The sequence below is a fragment of the Amblyomma mixtum genome, chromosome 9 (genome assembly GCF_055824585.1).
Source record: "Amblyomma mixtum isolate Tamu chromosome 9, ASM5582458v1, whole genome shotgun sequence".
NCBI lineage: Eukaryota > Metazoa > Arthropoda > Arachnida > Ixodida > Ixodidae > Amblyomma > Amblyomma mixtum.
The window spans coordinates 1,745,081-1,768,504 of NC_143020.1; the positions used below are offsets into that span (position 1 = coordinate 1,745,081).

At 44.7% G+C, this 23,424-nt stretch overlaps 1 protein-coding gene across 1 annotated transcript; it reads left to right on the plus strand.

The window, feature by feature from the left end:
- Positions 1 to 11,207: 11,207 nt before the first annotated feature.
- LOC149328059 (uncharacterized) lies at positions 11,208 to 22,866 on the plus strand. Its single transcript, XM_089561351.1, has 5 exons — positions 11,208 to 11,315; positions 11,665 to 11,825; positions 17,798 to 17,880; positions 21,286 to 21,375; positions 22,712 to 22,866. Exons 1-5 carry the CDS (start codon positions 11,208 to 11,210, stop codon positions 22,864 to 22,866), a joined length of 597 nt encoding a protein of 198 aa, XP_089417477.1.
- The last annotated feature ends 558 nt before the right edge of the window (positions 22,867 to 23,424 follow it).

Consider the following 23,424-nt stretch of genomic DNA (forward strand, 5'->3'; position numbering starts at 1 on the left):
CAGTATGCCTAGAGAGTCTGGACTGCTTGTGTCATATACCAAGCCATGATTTATGTGTTCTTTGCTTTACAAGTCTAAGATATTAAAAAGGGAAAAATTATTCATTGGTATCCACACAAGCGCAGCTTTCTAAAGAACTTCGTAGTTTCTTTTCCTTCGTTAATACCATGTGGTTTAAACACGCCCTCTACACCACCGATCAGTTACCACATTTTAAGTAATAATAATAATAATAATTCTTTATTGCGCCAAATATATAAAAAAGTGTACAGAAATCCGGCCTGCCAAAGCCTCATAGGGCTTGAGCGGCAGAGCCCGACAGGCAGCGGAACCGCGCAGACATACACACAGGCAAAAAAAAAACACATTCAAAATAACGGACATCAAATTAGTATGACGGTGAGAACAAAATAGACACAAGACTCATGTTACATGAAGGAAAAAAAAATCCTCATCAGATTAAATCGCAAGGAAGAAAAACCAAAGTGGCATAACAATACCTCAGATCAGTGCAATAAATACAGCAGTAACCAATGACATCACAAGATTTACTTGACAGGTGGTAAAGCACAAGCATGATGTCGTAAACCCTCTAATTAATGTATCGCAGCATCTTTTTTATTTTGTATTTAGTTTTTGCCCGGCGAACACTTGGAGGTAACCTGTTAAAGTGAAAGGGAACGTAATAATCTCTTAAACGCCTTCCATATCTTGTAGACCGTCGGGGAATACAAAAAGGTTCCTTCGGTCGAAGAGACCGTGTGGGAACATACGGAATCTTATAGCCACTAAGCCAAAAATGTTTTAGGACGATCGTTTCCATCAAAAGGCGATCAAAATCAGGTAGAGAAAATACCTTAAAGAGATCAGAATTGGAGGGAAGGCCTAAATCATAGCCGATATTTTTTAATAAAGATCGTAGGAGAAAATTAATCCTGCACTTCCAGCGAACTGCACAGTGACCATAAATCGTTATGCCATAGCGCAGTATGCTATAACCAAGGGCGTTTACGATAACTTTGCGTATTGAAAGCGGCATGTAGTACCTGATGTTGTAATGCACACAGGAGACGGTTCGGAGCTTTTTACAAACGTGGGACAAGTGATCATTCCATGAAAGAGCACTGTCAAAGTATAATCCTAGGTATTTCACTGTATTTGTATAGCTCAAGGGTATACATTGACATTGGGAACAATCAGATCCGTGCAAGAAAAGGTGATGGTTTAAATCTACCTTCTTCATCGGGCTGTGAAAGCATATAAGCTGAGTCTTAGAGCTGTTAACTTTAATTAGGTTGTTTGAGAACCAGTCCATAGAAATTATTGCTGCAGCTTGAAGAGAAGAAATTGAGTCAGAGTAGTTCGGTGACTGGGTTACAAGTACAGTATCGTCAGCGTACTGGTACAGGCCTACAGGAACAAAGTTTGAAAGGTCATTCACGTAGACGTTAAATAACAGGGGACTAATTATAGAACCTTGCGGGACGCCAGCTTTAATTAACAAAGAAGCGCTCTTTGCCCGGCCAATGGAGATATATTGCGTTCTCTGCAGTAAAAAATTTTCCAAAAGCGAAAGAAACGCTCCACGGAAGCCTAACTTGGACAGTTTACACAATAACACACTGTGACACACGCTGTCAAAAGCCTTGCTGACATCCAGAAACAGTTCACACACCACTTGGTTACGTTCAAAAGATCGATTTAACATGTCAGAAAAATCCTCCAAAAGCATTTCCGTCCCTTTACCTTGTACAAAACCATATTGACACGGTGACAGGATTTTGTGCTTATCTAAAAAACTTGTCATTGTAAACAGCAGATGTTTTTCTAATATTTGAGTCAAACAGGGCAAGACTGAAATAGGACGATAATTCTCATACCTATTACGTGCACCACCTTTGTGAATTGGGGTAACTATAGCCGCTTTCATGTTCACCGGGATCATGCCACTTGAGATAATGCTGTTGAACAGCGACAGCAACACGCCTTTAAGTATGTCGAACAAGGTTCGCAAATCATCAACTGAAATGCCATCTATTCCCACAGATCTATTGCGTTTAAGACCAAAAATAATTGAACAGAGGTCATCCTCACTTAGCAAAGGTAGGTGTGCAGATTCAACTGTGCTGTTCTTCAGAGTACAAAATAAGGGATTCTGTTGCGCACTGCCCGAAACTTGCGAGAAGAACCTGTTGAATTCATTAGCTATTTTTTCTTCATCAGTGCCGAAATACGACACAAAATCTTTGCCATCATTGCCACGCCTTTTGACACCTCGTAGATTGTTAATCAAAGACCACGTTTTTCTAGTATCAGAGCCTGCATTCTTGAACTTGTTACGAAAATGTACTCTTTTAGCCTGACGAATCATTGCGTTTACTTTATTTCTTGCAACCTTAAACTTGGACCGTAGCAGGATAGATGAAGGTGCCCTTTTCGACTGGGCCCAGAGCAAATCTTTTTCTTTTATAGCTGATAGTAAATTTAAGGTCATCCATGAGTTTTCTTTATTGCGCTGCCTGATTTCAACCACGCGAGTAGCCGCTTTCTTAAACTCTTGTAATAGCTCAACAAGCTTATCATAAATGTCTTTCGGGGGCACGTTTTCCAAGAACACTTCCCAATCGTATTCCGATGCCAGTCGGTAAAAGATTTTGGGATCGCAGATGGAAATTTCTTTTTTACCGCTATCTGCTCTTGGAGGGTTCGATTTCCGGGCTAAAGAACAACAGACAAAGTAGTGGTCTGACAGCTTTGCTTCGACGATAGCAGATTGTAGGGCACAATTCGGAGCTCTTATATTTATGTGGTCGATGCAAGAGACGACAAGTTGCCCTGACAGAAATTCTTCTCGCGTAGCTTTCTGGATAGTTGGTTGCAGTCCCCATTTTGATAACAGATCAAGATAATCTGAGACCAGAGCCCTAGAAGGGCGAAAGGTATCTATGTTAACATCGCCTATAACACAGATATAATCTTCATGCGAGTGGGCTGAGAGGGCGTTGTCAAGTTCGGCCAAAAAGAGCCTGCCATTGAAGCAGGGGGGTCGGTATACTGAAAAGAGTATCAGAGAGAGAGCTGGCGTGCTCAAACGCAATGCTACTACTTCTGCTTGCTGGAAGTCAGAATTTAGCTCTGTGACAGTCCAACTGTCTCTCACAAAAACTGCGACGCCACCCCCTTTTCTAGCAGGTCGGGTACAGGAAATTGCTTGGTAACCTGGTATTGCATACTGATTGAAAATATCGGCTGAAATATTGATTTCCGTCAGTACAAATACGTCAAATGTAGAACGAGAAGGTGAAGTTAGTGCCATGAATTCATCCCAGTGCTTTCGGATACTGCGGATATTAACGTGCGTCGCGCAAAAAGCAGGTTGTGCGTCACTTGTGAAAAATTTTGTTACTTCGGAAAATGTTGTACATGCAAGGAATTCGAGATCACCCATGCTCAGCAGATCTTATCCAGGTCAGACATCTTCTCAATGCGGATAACAGTCTTGACTTCTTCTGATTTCTTGGCCAGAACTTTGCCGTGACGTGTCCAAACAAATTTGTATTGCTTTTCTTTTCCCTTAGACCTGGCCAATCGGAAAAGCTCCTTGTTTGTCCGTGTCAAATTTTCGTTGAAATACAGCCGAGGGTGAGACTCATCCGTAGGTAAATCGCGAAGCTTTTTCCGTAGAGCAAGCCATACTTCTTTAGACGCCACGTCACGCATCTGAACAAGGATAGGGGGAGACGAACTGTCCTTTTTCGGCAGTCTGTGTATTGAAGCGACTGTATTCGCTTCAAATTCTGGAAACTCTAGTGTCTGAGCTAGATCGCCCATGAAAGAAACCAAATTCTCATTAGGGTTGGTTGGGAGGCCATGTATTTCAAAGTTGCATCGCCTGCTGTACTGTTCAAGATCATTAACTGCGCACCTTGATTGATCCAGCAGCTCAGCTTGAGCGACAACAGTCTCAGAAAGTGATTCCACTCGGGCATGTAGCTGGGTTAACTCAGCTTGGTTCGCTTCTAGGGTAGACATGACAGAGTCATATTTATTAGAAAGGAACTCAATTGACGTTTGGATTTCAGAGACGGTTTCAGCCATCTTTTCACCTGTTGCCTTAAATTGGAGCAGTTCCTCCACTTTAGTTATGAGAGCTTCAACCGTTACTCTCAGTTGGTCAAGTTTGCTGTTAACTGCAGAGAATTCATGACCAGAAGAAACGTCACTATCATCCGAGTCTGAGTGATTGCTTGCACTGGATTCGCATGATGGGCATGTCCAGGTTTCACGCTTAGCAGTCGACATTTTTGAAAAAGCATTTTCCGTGATAGCAGAACAGCTCCTTCCAAAGTGGTAGCTACTTTTGCAACGAGAACAAGTCAAACACTTTCCGTCCACGGGTTTGGAACAAGCAGAGCATGTAACAGGCATTTTTGCAGTCAGCGGCGAAAAAAATATACAATATATCCAGTTTCAGCAATTAGCAAATCAAACTCACCTGCCAAGAGCGAGAAGCAGGGTTAGACAAAGAAGCGGATTGCCGCTGACTGCGATGATGCCTGGGTGTTGACGGTTTATATAGCTGTTGGCAGACACCACGTGATCCTCCACCCGGCTTCTTGCATCCGGGTACTTTGGGCTTGTCGGCTGCACGTGGATGATAACCGACCAGGTGGACGCATGCGCAACGGGACAGTCCTAGTGGCAGCGTCCGAGATCGCCGTGCAGGCGCAGCCGCCCCTTGAAGATCGCGGTACACCTGATCGGCCTGCCAAGAGCGAGAAGCAGGGTTAGACAAAGAAGCGGATTGCCGCTGACTGCGATGATGCCTGGGTGTTGACGGTTTATATAGCTGTTGGCAGACACCACGTGATCCTCCACCCGGCTTCTTGCATCCGGGTACTTTGGGCTTGTCGGCTGCACGTGGATGATAACCGACCAGGTGGACGCATGCGCAACGGGACAGTCCTAGTGGCAGCGTCCGAGATCGCCGTGCGGGCGCAGCCGCCCCTTGAAGATCGCGGTACACCTGATCGGCCTGCCAAGAGCGAGAAGCAGGGTTATACAAAGAAGCGGATTGCCGCTGACTGCGATGATGCCTGGGTGTTGACGGTTTATATAGCTGTTGGCAGACACCACGTGATCCTCCACCCGGCTTCTTGCATCCGAGTACTTTGGGCTTGTCGGCTGCACGTGGATGATAACCGACCAGGTGGACGCATGCGCAACGGGACAGTCCTAGTGGCAGCGTCCGAGATCGCCGTGCGGGCGCAGCCGCCCCTTGAAGATCGCGGTACACCTGATCGGCCTGCCAAGAGCGAGAAGCAGGGTTATACAAAGAAGCGGATTGCCGCTGACTGCGATGATGCCTGGGTGTTGACGGTTTATATAGCTGTTGGCAGACACCACGTGATCCTCCACCCGGCTTCTTGCATCCGAGTACTTTGGGCTTGTCGGCTGCACGTGGATGATAACCGACCAGGTGAACGCATGCGCAACGGGACAGTCCTAGTGGCAGCGTCCGAGATCGCCGTGCGGGCGCAGCCGCCCCTTGAAGATCGCGGTACACCTGATCGGCCTGCCAAGAGCGAGAAGCAGGGTTAGACAAAGAAGCGGATTGCCGCTGACTGCGATGATGCCTGGGTGTTGACGGTTTATATAGCTGTTGGCAGACACCACGTGATCCTCCACCCGGCTTCTTGCATCCGGGTACTTTGGGCTTGTCGGCTGCACGTGGATGATAACCGACCAGGTGGACGCATGCGCAACGGGACAGTCCTAGTGGCAGCGTCCGAGATCGCCGTGCGGGCGCAGCCGCCCCTTGAAGATCGCGGTACACCTGATCGGCCTGCCAAGAGCGAGAAGCAGGGTTAGACAAAGAAGCGGATTGCCGCTGACTGCGATGATGCCTGGGTGTTGACGGTTTATATAGCTGTTGGCAGACACCACGTGATCCTCCACCCGGCTTCTTGCATCCGGGTACTTTGGGCTTGTCGGCTGCACGTGGATGATAACCGACCAGGTGGACGCATGCGCAACGGGACAGTCCTAGTGGCAGCGTCCGAGATCGCCGTGCGGGCGCAGCCGCCCCTTGAAGATCGCGGTACACCTGATCGGCCTGCCAAGAGCGAGAAGCAGGGTTAGACAAAGAAGCGGATTGCCGCTGACTAAATCCCGCAAAAAACTTTTCCCCTGCTCTGTGTTTGGCGCATGATGGCCGTAGCTGCCTATGTGCCATTAAACCCAACAGAACCCAACCCAACACTAAACTGAACGCAATTTGTTCACCGGACACTACGACAGTCCGAAGACAGGAGGATCCGACAAGACCGCCCCGAAGACAGGCGCGCGCTGCCCGCTCGTTCGTTGCTGGGCCAGTGGTGTTGACCAGAGTGTCGCGCGGGCGCGGTTCTTCTTCTTCTTCGAAAGAGAAAAGAATTTTAATGAGAGCAAAAGGAGGACAGGTTGGCCAGTGGTAACATGGCCCTGGCCTGCTACTCCACTCTCGGGAAATAGAAGGAGAGGAATGGGAAACTGTGAATGAAGGTTGATGATGGCGCAATTCAATGAGTTTCATGGGTGATGACCACACGCACACACACGCACACTGGCTGGCACTCGCATCAAGGTGAGTAGACGCACGTGAAATGCGTGTCTTCAACACACACACCGACACATGCCACTACCACATACTGGAGTTGGGGCTCCATGAAAACACATATGTAAACCGTGTAAACTGTGTATATCGTAGGTAGAGCACAGGCAGCCACAGACGGGTATCCAGACCTGTTTGAAGTAAAAACTCTAGCTCGGGCTTCGTCACACGCCACCAATCAGCACGTTTCGCCCAGGCGCCTAAAGAGTTTCTTCAGATACCCATTTACAATTAAGTGAGTAGAACAAATGTTGTATCAAAGCTGCACCCCTTTTAGTGCAGTAGGCCCAACATTTGCTCGCTCAGAAGCGAAAACAGGAATGAATGGCAAACACGGTCAACGGTCTTCGTAAGCTCGATCTGAAGCAAAGCAAGCTTTGAAGTAAAACAAGTTTCGAGAATTGTATGCGCAAGATGTATTTTTCAATTGGAATAAGATTTCAACCCACTGTCTTTTAAAATAGAACAATTTCTTTGTAAATTAATGCATAATGTATTGATACAAGGAGATAAAGCAAACTGCCCAAGTACTAATAAGAAGCCCGTAATTGCGGTTGCGTATTTTAAAATTTCAGTTACCTGCAGTACGTGTCAGGTGCAGAGACGTCAATTTTCCTCCTTTAAGTGCGATTGTCACTTAAAGAGGGATCAGGCTACGTAACCCGGATCGGTTTAGGCTGCAGATAAGATGTCAGATTACGATTTAGTTACGTTCGTTAATAACCGGCCTAGCTTGCTGCCAATGGCTAGTTGCAGTTCGTAAGACCATGGGAATGCCTAATCAGCCGATCCCCAGGTGTCTTACGCTGGCTTTCCCTCAGGTACGGTAACCAACATGACCAGACAAGGAGATTGGGAAGTGGCAGTGCTGGTGAGTGTAACTTTTGTAGATCGAGGAGGAGTAGAATGCATTTATTCAAGTCGAATTTTTATTCCTTTCCGCATATCGAAACAATGGGCAAAGAATTAGAATTGTAGTTCTTGGTGTTTCATGTCGCGTAATGATAAATACTATATAAGGCAGAGCGTAGTGGAAGGCCCCGGAATTGTTTACAGCACCACCGGTTATTTAGCGTGCGCTTAGTGTGTAGCAGACGCGTGTTAAGTAGTGTGCATCTATCAAAAATTAACTGCCGCGGCTGAGATGAAAGCGTCTAACTTGGAAGTCTGTTTCTGAATGTGTGCTGGCTTGTGCCCGTCATAGCGAAAATTACTGTTAGAGTCAGCCGCCTCATATGCTACCAATAGCAGCAAGCTCTAAAACGGGAAGATCAGTGAGTGGTGGTGATCCAAATTAAAATTGCATCCGCATGTGGAATGGAACGGCGCATCTTTAGCTTATAAAAATCGTTAGGAATGCCACAAAGCCTATTTTATTTTTTCATGGAACGACCACTCCTTTAGCAAAATTATGCACGGCTTGCGTGAAGAGTGATGTAATTCCCAATTTCTTCTGAGTTGTGTTGATGATTATAAAGAAAGTTCTAAATGTAGTAACTGTCTGCTACCGGCCAGTAGAAAATTGATATCACCTGAACAGATAGTACTGACCTGAGTGTGTGTTGAATGAAAAGCTGTTTTCCTTAGTTTGCCCATACCTGCCAGCCCCGACTAGCCCTCCGGCTATGTTCACAGAGATTCATTTGAGACCATTAAACGTTTGGAGGCAGCACAAATGAATGCCATAAAAAATATACTGTTCTTCGCATAAGTAAAAAAATAATAAAAGAGTTGAAGCGAAACCCGATTACTACCGAATGGAAACCTTGTGGCATAAGTGAGAAAAATTCAAATACTTCTATGCAGAACACATGGTAAGAATTATATGGAAGTAATTTTAACCGTTACAAATTTTTATCTTAAAACTTTAGACATACGTCCGTGTGGTCTGTTTAGCTCGCTTCCACACCAAGGTGGGCATTATGTTCTTCAATTCGGTCAATATTTAGGTGCTTCAATGATTAAAAACTAACGAATAAACTTTTTAGTTTCATATCCCGGGACAAGATTTATTTCCAATTTGCTGGTCTTCAATATGCTAAGTAAGGTGTGTTTTTAAATTTTCTACTTCCGAAACGTCATTTGAAATATCGAACATTGTTCGGAAACTTCTTGTGTTCGGTTTTGCGCGCTGCATATTTAAAAACTGCGTCTAATTGCGATATCTCTCGTGGTGTTTAGCTGTGGCCATGAAGCGAAATTCATCACTGGCTTTAAATGAAAGGCCTCATTTGATAGGATATCGTGTAAATACAGTCAATACAGAGAAAGACGGCCCAGAAATAAAGGACTCCAAAATCATTGCGGCTCCTTCATTACTGAATTTAACGCGCCACAACGAGTCAAACTCCCGCACCAAGTGAACTTACGAATTTCAGCATTGCGCTAAGCACGAATGATTTTCTGAAAGTTTCGAAAATATAGGCTCATTAGCGCCCTTTAGAAGGTTGAAAATAATACTGTTAAAAAAGGACAAACATAATGCATATTAGGCGCGTAGTGTATTAGTTTATTTCTTTCTTTCATCGGCGCGCGTTCCGTGAATATTTTGCCCTTTTTCGCGAAAATTCGTTAGAACATCACACCGCGTTTTTAGTGCAAAGCTTCATATAATGCAGGCGCACTTCTTCCCGGTGCTTGTAAAACGAATGCATTTTTGGGTGTTAAAGTTGGGTGATTACAAGTTAGTAAAATGTATATATGCGCGTGACAAGCAAATCGATTGAAATCATTAACCCACTTGGTTCACACATATAGCAGTACTTGTCGCCAACTAAGACCTCTCATTTATGCAACTGCTAAGATGTCTGATTCTACAAGTATGTCCGATTCTGGAAGTAATTGTTTATTCTCCACAATAATAGACCCCTGGGAGAGTTCCTACCATTCCTGGCGCTGCGGCGCGGCGGTCAATCGATGTACCACTGCCCTACTATGACATGGCCTCCCATCGGAGGGACTTGGGTTGGTTCCAATTTAGGATTCGCATTGCGGAGTAGCCTGTCACGATTAATTGAGCTGTCGCTTGACAGGGTGAGCAAGTGTGGAGCCTGCCACAAGTACTGGCTTCAGACAAACAGACAGACGAACAGGCAAAAGGCAAACACACAACTGCTAAAAGCGGGCAATCAACTATAAGTGCTAGCGCGCTAGAAACTTTTCTAAGAGCGTAGGCAATTCATAGTATTGAAGTAGGTCTGTAACAAGGCTTATCGCGCTAATCGTCACTTGCTCAAGGTTAGATATTTCAAAAGTGTTCTTGGTGAGAGAACTCGATGTCTGTAAAACTAAATGGAATGTAGTTGATGTCGATAATACGTGGCCAGAGCAGTTTAAGTCGCTGTCGTCTTCAGGATTGTTATTCTCTTGTTTGTCAGAATGGATGAGGTATACAACACTATATCGGTTAATCGTGATTTCACTCCTTGGATGCTGCTCTTGGCTTCTCCGAACATCGGTCAGTCGTAAGGAGGAGGAGGAGGAATAAGAGGAAAGGCAGGGAGGTTAACCGAAGAATAATCGGTTTGCTACCCTACACGGGAGGAAGGGGATTACGGGGTAAAAAAAAAGAAAAAGAAAAGAGAGTAACAGCAAGCTGAAGTAACATGGAAATTCAGCGTTCGTTAAAGTCGCAGCCTATCATGCAGGCCAGAAGTTCGCAAAAAGCGAAGCAGTGCCTTGGAGGCCTTCACCGCCGATGAACGCCGCGTAAAGTCATAAAGTTCGCAGAAAAGTTATTATGCACAAAGAGGGGCTGAAAGCTCCAGCTGCAGGCAAAAGAAATTTTCGGTATTGGTATCTAATTATAACATTATCGATTATTTTTGAGGAACCGTGCATTTTATCACGCAACGCTGAAAAAACGAGGCTTACTTATTTCTTCGCTGGCATTTTACTCAAAAACAGCATAGGTTACAAGTTTTGTACCTTGCACATCTGTCCATATATCCCCTACATTCGCACAAGAACTCATATCATGCGATCCTTTCACCATTTCGGCGTATCGAGACTCATTATACTTGCAATAAGTTCAATGGAAATTGTGCTGTTTACGAACATGTACACTAGTCTTGTTTGCGCACACAAGCTCGCAGATAATTTCTTCCACAATAGGGAACATTGCCTGAGCAGCTTAACATACTGTTTTAAATTTTCAGAGCGATGTCCAGAGAGCCAGCAGCCTAAAATCTTCGCAATTATTCTTCGTGGTACTTCTAATAGCACTTCCAACAAGCAGAAATTTGAATCCAACAATGATATGTAAGCATTGAGGATTTCCTAATAGTAATCAGCCCCATATCTGCATGCATTATGCACTTGCCAAAGGCTACCAAAGACAGATATCTGCTCAGCGGTGCCCTGGTTAGATCGTTGAAATGAAAAATTCTAAAACGCTTGAATTTATAATGTGAACTATGATACCTCCCCATCGTTTCGTTTTTCGTCGTGTAGCAGACGCTTTGTCACATTAGTGGAGTGTCCAAGTATAAAACTGAAAATCCGGGCATCTTAAGGACACCTCTCACGGAATATTGTTTAAGAAGTAGACCGCACAATGCTAGCTATCTCATTGGCCATATACGTGCTCGTTGCCGCACAAATAGTTTCTAGCATTCCTTATGAGGACCATCCGAGGAATGTTGGGCGCCACCATGCAAGACTTGTGAGTGTTCGTCTAAACGATTGAATTGGAATCAGAATGTAAAAAATATAAGCGGGAAAGCCTTAGATCCTCGAACACTATGGTAGATTACAGCCAACGGCTGGGCAAATGTTGCATTGCGATCATATGTTTTACAAACATATAAATTCGTGGCGTTATTTTTCGGAGCTTAGTTTCAGTGCTTTTTTATTGTGCTTACGATCACCAGTGCTATTTGCTGGGAAGCTCTTTTGCGTGCACGCAACGATGTCAAATTACCTGCGACCATGAAAAATGGAGTTATGTTCGTGTATCATGCGAATGCAATGCCCACTGTCCCACAAAATACTCACACAGTCTGAGCTTCCAGATGACCGCTGTCGAGGAATTCCTGTTCGTGAAGAGACAATCTCGAAGCCGGGCATTGTACCCAGCGAAACGTTGCGAGGCCATGAAAAAGGTACGGCAGACGCCGTTCGGTATTTTCGACTACGCTGTTTACTACATCCTCGGCGAAAGAGCAAATCAAGTGTAAGTATGCATCCTAGAATATGTATCCCTCATTTGTAGCCCTAACCAAATCTATTTGTTAACATCACTAGAATCGCTACATAACCGAGCCACTAGATTCATTCATTCATGTTATTCATATGATATCAGCATATCATCTTTAAAAGCGGAGTTGATCCTAACAAACCTTGCCTATCGTCATCGCATCGCCAGTATGTGTTTATTTCAAAAGTTTTTTACAGCTCATTGCGTATTCCACCCTACATTAGCCCTCCAGCACGCATTTCACTCCGCCTTGGTCATCCCCTGCAAGTGTCCCGTCCACAGACTCATACCACACCGTTTGCTGCATCATTCTTTCCTCGCTCAGCCAAAGACTGGAACGGCCTTCCACTCGATGTCGCTGCAACCACCTGTCCATCCTCATTTTTTGAATTGTATAACTGCCATATTTAACGAATAACATCTTTGTACATAAAGTTTGATTCTATCTGTACCCACCCCTTATGTAATACCCCCTAACTGGGGGTCTTTAAGGTAATACAGTAAAGTGAAGTGAAGTTTACAAGATTCATTTGTTATTTTCTTCGCTGCTTTAGAGATAAAGACGTCCTAGCAGCAGATAACCACGCCCAAAAATTTGAACGGGTGAATGAATTTCCACTAGCCCAATAGCACGGAGCATAGCAGCCGGCGAGACTATTAGATTTTTGAGTGCCGCCCTCTTCTCTGTATCCTGTCCGGCCCACTCGCCTTGCACCAATACTTCTTGCGCATGCGCTTCGACGCGGTCCTCCCAGAACAAACTTTGCAGCTATTTTCATTTTTTTTCTGTTGATTGGTTGTTTTCTTCCAACATCAAATAATGGGTCATGACAGGTAATATTTTGACCAGCGCGGCGCTGAACGGGAAGCCGATCAAGCCGTGCACAAGAGAAAGCGTCCTCGGCTCATCAAAGCTGCGTTTTTGGCATGGGCGATGAAACTACGATTTCAGGGAACAGGTGCGACTTGCATGACGCGCGAATGTGCGTTTCGCGTGGATGTAAGCGGGAACACTTTCACAACCGCTTGATGCTCCCAGATTTACTGTGAGGAATAGTGAATGAACGAATAAGATGGCGTGTATACGTGAGCTCGCAAAAGCATCTGTTTCTGTGTTCTTTGTCTGGGCATAACCGCAGTATTATGCGACGTATGACCTCTTCATAGTTTGGGTTAGGCTTCTCATAACTTTAGCGTTATTTTTTTATGGTTAGAAACTGTTTTCAGGGCAGAATTCACACCTGTTCAGTTCTTTCTTGACGTGACTTTTACCTCCGTAATAAAGGAAGAACTTGCAGGACATTGCTTATATGAGCATTGCCTTACCTTTCGCTTTGTGTGGTAATGGTGGTGGCGTTAGTGGTAATAACATTATTTGTATGTAATTTTACTCGACGTAGCACAAGTGGTCGACGCGACCAAGACACCATCGAAGGCTGCTACCTCTCGGTCATTGATGAATAGGTTCCAATGGTCGTTGAGGTCCGAGCTAGACAGAACCTGCTCCTATTGCTGATATGTCCGGTTTAATATTTTTGTATCACTTGATTTGTTGGCTTGCCAAACGTAGTGGTATAAGCTTGGGTGCTTTCTGAAAATCGGGCATGCGTTGAGATGAATTGTTTGTTGGTGGTATCTCGCGCGTTAAGCCAAGCTGAGGGCATGTGTATGCACGCATCTCTTTGTGAATTCTTGTTTAGTCGAGGACTTAACTTGCGGATATTTCATTCTCGTTAACATGAGAATGCCCCCGGCTTTCAGTGGGGTGCCTCTCTCATAGTATCATCACAAGAACTATGCAGCGAGGGGTGCTATGCGACCAGCTGCGTAGCTTCGACACACTCCGCGGGAGTCGGTTATGTGCTTAGAAGCAGGAATTGCGATGAACAATGTAATTGTCACCTGCTCTGCGAGAAGGGGGCAGGTGCCATAAACCTCAAACCGTCCACCTGCCTGTCTTGGTGTATAATTGCGTGGGTGAACCACCCCCGGCGGTCAGGGCCGGCGATATTTACGTAGAAGATGCTGTGTTTGGGACTATAGTTGCGTGCCAGCACTAGTGCTCGGGCTGTGCGGTGACCGTCGTGAGTATGAGCGTCCATCTTAGAGGGAAGTGGGCGTACTAGGGCGTGGTAGCGCCATAGCTTGGGTACCAGGGCCCTCTCTAGTTCCTTAGGCATGTGTTGTATATGTAAATGAGCCACAAGGACCAGGCCGGATGCTGTTTGCATGAGGCGCGTGTACTGATTAAGAAACAATGCAGAACCCATCCCTAAACCCATCACCTAGACTCCAGGCCATCAGGGTCTTCGAAGGAATGAGGTCGCACACGCGGCTGCCGAAGCTCTCATCTCCCGGGTACCTCATACCGACTCATACCTCAGATGCGGGGCAACCCTTATTCCGCTTTTGTGAAATTCTGAAATATTATCTGCATGAACATCAACGCTACCCAGCCCCGGCAAAAGGGCTTGGGAAAGCAGACGAACGCGTGCTCCTCCGACATTTTACATTTCGACCCTATGGTCACTGGCCGGTGCTGGCACTGCGGGGAGGTGGCTCATACCTACCACATGGTATGGGCCTGTCAGCAGAACACAGCCCTTTCCCCAAACCCGACCCTACCTCAGAGGACTGGGAGGCGGCCCTGCTCGGATGTTCCGACCTCCAGGCCAAGCGGTCCTTGAGCTAGAGGGACCCGATGGCGGCTTCTACCAGTGAAGTCCCGGACCCGGCGCTCCAATTAGATAGTAAGGAGGCTTCCCACTAGGGGAAATCCCCGAACATCTCTCCGTATATATATTGAATAAATATCACCACCACGCTTTTTCACCACCACCACCACCTCACAGAGCCAGGCCTGGAAATCGTTGGGCGGCGCTGTATGCGAGTTTTTCCTGCGAATGGCCTCGTCTAATGAGGCTGTCATGACCGTACTTCTGGCCACGTGGGCCCGATCAAGCACCAACCGTGAACAATCGACGAGGCCGACAACCTCGCGACGGCGGTGGTGCAGTGGGGTGCTGGTGATGCCCCCCTCCGAGCCAAAGTGGATTAGTGCAGCGGACTTCCTTGAGCGGAGGTAACCGCGGCAGCAGCGGCGAAGGCAGGAGAGGCGCAGGAGGCATTATCAGCGGCAACCGCAGCGGAAGCGGAGGCGACGTGGCGGCGCCAGTCACGCTGGCTGTTAATTGAAGACGGCTGTGTCCCCGACTCGTGTTCTGGACATCCGGCGGGGAAGCAAGTTCATTCACCTGCGGGTAGACTGCGGGAGATTCCTTTCCAGCCGTGTGGGATTAGTCAGCATCTACCCCTTCCCATCGACCCAGCTGCGAGAGAGTGGAACAGCCGCACCGCCCCTGCCGTGGGTGGTACACCAGCGTCTACTTCGGTCCATCCGATTGGACAGTGCTCTTCGAACTTTATTCCCCAGCCAGGGATCTGGGGAATCCGAACCATATTTAACTCGGCTGTGAGTGTGGCCGAAAAAAGCCTGCTAGCCCCAGTCGACTCCGGTCGACAAAGAAGTTCCCTTCTACTGAGAGTCATTCTCAGTCACCCTTTCTAAATAATGTAAATAAGTGTATAAACTTTTTCGTTACCTTCCTCCGAACCTAGCCTCCCATCCTCCTCGTCCCATCTCCGGTCACCGGACATGCTACCCGGGTCGCAACAAGGCTCAGATTATTGTTGTTCCTCTTTTATTTTGTTCCTTACCGCAGCATATTTAGTGCTTTAGTAGACATTCTCCATTTCATGTTTTCCTACATGCCCATTGTGAATCTGATAAGATTATTTTGTTCTGGTTCGCACCGCTTGCCTTGATGGCTGCAGCTATTACGATTTCTTGCTTGTCTGCGTGAGTTTTGCAAACTGTGGCATTTGAGCTCGTGTTGAGGTCGCATTTATATACAGCTATTTTCATCGCATTCTCCTCCTCATATTTGGCTGCGTCCCTGTATAATAATACTTGTGTGCTATCAAACATGTTAGTAGGCAGGTGAGTTCTCTGGGTGCATAATTCTATGTATTGCGGATCTTGATCTCTGTACAAACTTCTCGTGGTATGTGTTCCTCCTATCTGGTGGCTAGTTCTGGTTTGTGTGCATGTCAATTTGAGCATGCTGCTTCCTGTGCATAATTGTGGTAGCCTTCTCACTGGCTGAGGTGTTTTCATCGCATTTCCTCACGGCTGTTATGAACGCTTCATGTCTGTAACTGCATGTCTGCCGTGCTTGGCATGACCCAAGCGCCTGTTTGTAAAGTTTCTTGATTTTGCATTTATTTCATCTTTTCCTTCCGTTCAATGGTATTACGTGGTGTGTGATATGCTAACCTGCTGATGACGAGCGCCTGCGTTAAGCATACAATGTCTCTTTCTTTCATCCTATTGGTTCTGTTTTTTAGTCTCAACACCTTCCTTAGTATGTGGGCAGTTCTGTCATATTCTGCAGTGAATATAGACTACTAACCTCTTCTAGTATTTGAAGACCAAAATTCTGGTCTTGCGCATTGTTTTCGTTACGTGATTTCCTAAACCGATGCTAATACTAGACTGGTATGTTTGGTATTCTGCAAGGATGCTTCTCCTAAATGAGCTCTAACTTTCCTGGTGACCGCCTAGGTCCACATTCTTCTGCGTATTTCTAGGGTACCGCAGCAGCTTTCTGTAGCTGCTCGTTTGTGTAGCATTATGATGATTCACAATTTTATTTAGTTATATAATATGCATATATGGCCCATTTATCTTCATTCCGCAGTTAAGTATTTCAGCCAGTTTCATTAGGGCCTTAGTGAAGAATTGTGATGATAAAAGTTCTCCTTCTGGAGTTCCTCAGCTTCCCATTTATAAATGTTGTAATCTTACATCACCGATTCGTGTTGGGACCTTACAGTTCTGTAGGAAGCTGACTACCAGTCTTAAATACCTTTGTTACATTTCGTAAAAGAAACCTTCTCAGAAAGTTCCTTGTGTATACAAAGTTTATTACGGCCTCTGGGAGATGTCCGCTCGGTGTCATACGCCGCGACAGAGAAAACGCAGTTGTAGTCTCGTCTTGTAAAGAGAGTATGTCGTTTCAAAGCCGTCTTACAAGACGAAGTAAACAACCTGCCTCCCAGCAAGAGTAATCTCAGCTGAACTTCATTTTCGTTGCTTACTAGCAGCCCTAGTGTCCTTGCGCTGAATTTTCAGTATGAACCCACTCCAACGGACTTAGGTTCACATCACGTATAAAAACTCTCGCTCAAATTACATGCTAAGCAGGTCAGCTTAAGCCTGTGCAAAGTGTTTTACAACGCTAGCTTTTTTTTACCCTGAGGTCAATCGGTTTCGTGTAATCGTCTAGCGCTTGAAGCCATCCATATACGTGGCGCTCACCTCCATTCCTTTCTTCTTTCCGTCTCGCGGGCGATGAAGACAGAAGAAAAGAGAAAGGCGAAAAGGAGGAGTAGTTGGGTGAAGCTTGGAGAGAGCGTGTTATAATACAAAAACATTGCGCCTGCTCAACACATGCCCTGAATGCTGTAAAATTTGAGAGCTTTCTTTGCGGCACTTGTTTTGGACTTATAACTGGAAGGTAGATCCCGCTAGAGACTAGGCAGAGCTTTGTTCTGGGATCAGTAGACGCCAGAGCTCACAAGCTCTGATTGGGCTACAAACGCTCTCTCGTCGCTCGCCATATACGTGCTGCATAAAAAGTTCTGCAAGTTACTTTTCGTCTATTTCTCAGCCCACAAGGCACTATTTTTGTGTATCGAATAAAAAAAAAGGCACTCAACGTACCTCGATGGTATACATGACTATAACGCTGGTCGTCTCTCAAGGTGCTTCGAACCATTGCGCAGACGCCGTTTCATTTATTTTCCCAACAATGCTTTTCCGCGAAGAAAATCATTTGCTTACAATATGATAAGTGACTTTCATTTTGCGCGTTCTCACCAATCAGGGAAGGCTTCGTTTCCACATTGACTACATCCACAACTCGGGGTCATGTACAACCCAACGCAGTCAGCTATAGGACAGTAAAAGGTAAGTTAACACGTTACGAGAAAGCGCAACCCTTGCAAACGTATTTCAGAACTGACTGACCGCGCTTGGTGATTTCCAAGAAACGAACGGCAAGTGCAGTTAAGGGCGCAGCGATGGTCAACGTAGAGAATTACGCCCATGCAAGACCCGACAGGTAATGAATATTCGCTGTGGCTAAGAAGTAAGCACAGGCGGCTGCTGAGCCTGAGGGCGCGGTTTCAGGCTAAGACGTGAGAGCTGTGTTCTGTCAAGTAAAAACGTAAAATCCACTCTTGTGCTCTGAGACCCCAGCACGCGTAAGTAACTCCAAGGGGTCTAAATTATTTGGAACGGCACTTTTTATTCTTTTATCTTCTTTTCCCCTGTCTTTGTCTGAATATTATTTATAACCTTTAAAGCATTAATATATTTCAAGCAATCAAAGGGGCAGTAACTGTCTTGCTTCTCAGTGGACAACCGCTCTGTCTAGATAAAATGAAGAAAGGAATGAAACACGAAAAAATTTGGTGTCGCTGTGGATTTCTCTGAATATATTTAGACCACCTTGTGTTTTTTTTTATAAGCGCTGACATTACACAGCTCATGGGAGGGGGAGGGGTGAAGAAATTGCAGGTTGGACAGCGTTAAGGCCAAGTAAAAAAAAGCACTTTCTTCGCGATCGCCCGTTGTTCTCGAAAACTCGATGGAAGCGAAGCATTCAGGGAAGCAGCAGGAGGTTAAGGAAAGTAAGGTGATATAATGGCAGCCGTACGAGAGTACACAATGCGTTTTTTACCTCTCTTGATCTCAGAACACTTGGGAACATGAGATTTTTGTCATGGACTCGAGGCTAAACACAATTAGTGTGGTGAGGAGAGTTATTCTGAACTTTGCCAAGACGCGTGATTGCTCTTGTTGAGTGGCGGGGGCGTTCAGATAGGATGGTGCTCATTTTCATGCCTTTCCAAACCCCAAGTCCTGCGGAAACTATGTTTTTTTTTTGTTATTTGCGTTCAGGTCATCGCCAGTCACTTGTGCTGTTTTTCCGCAGCAACTGCACGCATTAGTGTGCGCCTGTCTCAGGGTTCATATGCCCTGAGCATCGCAGGTGTCAGCGTTTGGTGTGTTATGCGTCCTTGAAAATCGAGCAGTGGTGTGCGCATCGCACATACGTCTTCTGGTGTTGTGGCTTAGAGCCACTCACTGTGGATCTCTTTGGTGCGACTTTCCTACTAGCTCTCTCTCGAAGCCGACAAGCTTCGCTGGGCTACCACGCAATGCTACCAAAGTTACACACCACAGATAACATAGACGTAGTAATACCGTGCTTCTTTTCGAAATGCCGCCATTAAACACTGACGACTGGGCACTGAAAACTTCGAAAGGGTATCCAGAAGATTCTGTGGTATATAATTTTGACCACTAGTGGTTTCTTACACGTGTTAGCTGTGTTTCTCATACAATGTCAGTGCTTTCTGTTTAGTTTTTAGATTGTCACCCCCGAGCCCCGGGGATAATCCCCTGTTCACGCCTGTATTCAGTTTGCCTGTCTTTTTGTATATGTCGTTTTTTTTATTACTTATCCCGCTTTCCCGAAATACTGTGCCATAACATTAGCCTCTGTTAATTTTTTTGTCTCTGTTACATTCTTTGGAACTGTTTGTTACGTATGTTGCACTGTTTATTTTTCCACTGCATCACTCGCCCTCTGTAATGCCCTCTGGGCCAAGAGAGTAACTTCAAATAAATAAATAAATTCACATTGCTTTATTTAGAAACGTGAAAAACCAGGAGCGTTTACGCAGATTTATAGTATTCTTTACGTTTCCGCAAGCAGTGTGTCATGCGGTGAATTTTGGAGTCGTTGTAGTATGGGGAGTTTCCTATTTTATTGCTCGATCGCATATTAGTTGATGCAGGGTAGTGCAGTTTATTCAAAACCGATTTGAAGTTCCGGAATGCACTATGCTTCGCTCCACAGCTGTACTATTGAAATACTTTTCAAGAAGCGATATGTGTGGTATGAAAGTGTGATCCGCGTTGCCAAAATTGCGATTGGTTATTTTGAATTACATATTTTAAATGACCTAGAGAGCTTTCGCAGCTAACCCACAGAGCTCTCTAAAACTCGACGCAGTTCTTACTAGCTAGACTGCTTCAGCCTGCAGCAAAAGCTCAACAATAAAAGCATTTCGCTTTTTTTTTTCGGAGGAGGGGGGGTTTGCATCAACATGCTGCGGCACGACAGCAGAAAAAAGTCCGCATGTTTGACAGTTCTCGCTCTGAATTCGGTGCATGAATAGTAAATTCTTTTTATTGATTTGTAAACACATAGCATTTCAAATCACTAGTACAGAAACTTTCAAACTTCAGACATCTTTTTGCCTTTTCCTCAAGTTTTGTGCGTTTGGCTAAAGACCTCAAAAGTAGTTTATCATTAGATCATTCCTTAGACATTTACAAAATTTTTAAGCCCCATGCGTACGGGGAGCGCATCGTGAATTTGACTTTTTAATAAAATGTTGTACCTGCACTGCGTCTTTCTTGGTGATTAAAAATTCAAGTATTTAAATGAGCACGACTTTAGCAACTTTTTGTTGTAAAATTTATTTTACTGTGATCTAAATTCTATTTTTCATATAAAAAGTGGCGCCTTTTTCGGTGGCCAGATGTTTTGATTCGAAGTTCACTTTGTCTAGCGTTGCAAACATAGCTCCTATTTCAAGTTCTCTTGGATGTGTTTTCCGAAATATTTTCATTGGTCAGCTAAAAATGTTAGGAGGACACAGATTTGAGCCTTGTCGTTTAGGCAAACAGCAAGTTAAGCTGTCAGATTTAATAAAAATAAGCTGGAATTAGTCAGTGCTTCATATACAGCGCCTGTCCTGCTAAGTTTCTCTGTGTCCCCGTCCCAAAGTGTAGCGCTCAGTTACTTTTCGAGTAAAAAATACATAAAGAATTAGCCCCAGAGAGTATTTTGTTTCGCGTACTAATTGTTGCTGCGTGTTATCCTCTCTATTTCATATAGTAGTCATCGATAAAAATCTTACGTACGGAATTTTGTGCTCTTATAGCTAATGTAACGAAAGGAAAAGCCATGAAGCTTTAAACAAGTGTGTGGAATACCTACTAATGTAAAATACATTAACATCCGTGTACATGTAGTGGCAAAGAAGTTCATGTTAGTTCTCCGTATTTCAGAGCTGACAGATTTGTTCAGTCGGTCATTTAATTTTCCTGTATGAGATTATTTGAAAAGCTCTAGAAGGCATGTTTTCTCGACATGATGCTTGATCAATGTCTAGAATTTGTGCCGCGTAACTTTTGGTCTGCATTTTTCAGTTGCGACGAAAAAAATAAAAACCAATGGCTTCAAGAGCTCTGAATAACTATGAGTTTTATTTTCTTTTGAAATGGCTGTGGTAGGTGGCCAAGTGAGACTATTCAAAGTCATGTATGCGGACCAGCTCCAAGGGTGCTTCATCCTTGTTACTACTAGTGCTTCGTTAGAAAAAGGTGAGGATCAAGAACCAAATGGTCTCAGGCGGGAACAAAAATAGATAAATTTATACTGGTCACTCAGTTCAGAGATGTTGCATATCGTGGTGTATTTCTGCAGCTATCTTGCAATAACTGCAATATTATTTGCTGTAATACATGTTGTTTATCCGATAAACTGAATCAAAAACGACTGTGTGTTGCTGGATGCAAAAAACAAAGCTCTGCCAATCGTACTCCAGAACTAATGAGAAGAGTGTCTATTGCTTGAGAAGAAAAGCGCATAGAAGTAACAAAATCGAGCGCTACATCTTACAGACACATTACTGAGCAGGATATAACGATAGATTTGCATGCACGCTACAGTGTACAGTCCAACTTTAATTAACATGATTTCAATTTGAATGCGAGAAATCTGAGTTCCTCGGAAATAAAAAAAAAACATCTACATGGGCCACAATGCGCGTAAGATGATGCCATCAGTTTTACAAATCGCCACAGTGCAGATCATGCAACTGAAGTCGTTATGAACATGGCTTCTTCCATGTTATTGAGATTTTCAGAGCGTGCTTCATGTTTTAGAAACTACATTGCAATTAAGAAACAGTTATAAATATTGACTTAAAGACCTTACCGGTGCCACTACCGGACCTGAAACACTGGACGGAAGTTTCAACCTGACTCATCAATAAATGGTGACACTTATCGAAAGGCATTCGCTAGACCGTTGCCAAAAACAATTATGGGGTGACTGTATGACGGTCAGTGAAAGCAAGGAAATGCTTGAACACGCGCTTTTGAGCTGACCAAGGTCACAAAACTGAACATTTGAGTACGGGGTTTGGTAATACATAAAACAAACGAGAAATTCAACACGCGCTTATAAGTTCACGGTGATTATGAAAATAAATTTTGGAGCATATTCCTCTGATTATACGCCTGCCCTCCTCTTCAAGCGACACAAAATCTCAGAATAGGCATTTAAATTTTATTTTAATAAGCATGGAGGTATAAATCGGTATTTTTTTCTATATGTTCATGACGCTGGTATGAAATGCACCCTCGGGTACGTTTGACGTCAGCATTTCAGTCAATTTGAAAAAAAGCTTCATTGGATTTAATTAATCTATACTGACCACTCACGACAGAAAGTCATTGACGAGGGGTATCAGTTTGCACCGACCGAATTACGACAGTGCGAATCGAGATAACATTCTAACACTCTGCGATACGATGGCGCAACAAAGATGTGTGAAATGAATCCAAAGTTGGGCACTGTGGCGCACACAAGCTGTGTTGCAGCTTTTCTACACCAACGCTGGTAATTTTTCTACTTGCTGCGTCTTTTACACAGGCTGCCGCCTTCTCCAGACACACAGCACAGTGAATCTAGCCGTCCCACCGGACTGCCGGAGAGTCTACCTGGAGAACTGCCCCCGAGATAGCATCGAAATCTATAACCCGACTTGCCAACAGCTCCTTTCGCGGATTTTAAGGGGCAACAGGTGACCCTTTCAAAACTACGCGTGATGTGCTTCATCATACCATGCTGTCCAAATAAATCCTGGGAATAAATTTTTGCCTTGAATTGGGTATCATACGTAGGAATAATGACCGGTGAATGCACTGGCTTTGATAGTTGCCAAACTCGTGAGCAGAATTGATATTACCCCAAAGCGCTGAAATATATTTCACTCTTACTTACCACGGTGTTGTTTCTACACAGCCCACAATATATTATGATATCAGACTCCAGTTCTGGTTTTTAATTACATTCTAGACTGCAGAGATACTAGCGAGCGCGTAAAATATATACAAGTGACATGAAGACGTCGTTTACGTGAGCATCGCCCATTACTGTGTTTTGTTTCACGTCCAAAACATCTATGCATTCAAGTCGGCTTTAATCTCCAATCTGATTCGCCAAAATCTGGTTGCTGCAAACTAGATCACATTTTGCGGGAATACAAATTTAACGCTTTCGGCAGATTTAACTTTTATTCGAGCCTCATTGATGAATCGCGCTCCGCATACCACTTGTTTTGTCTTCTGTTTAGTATAACTGCT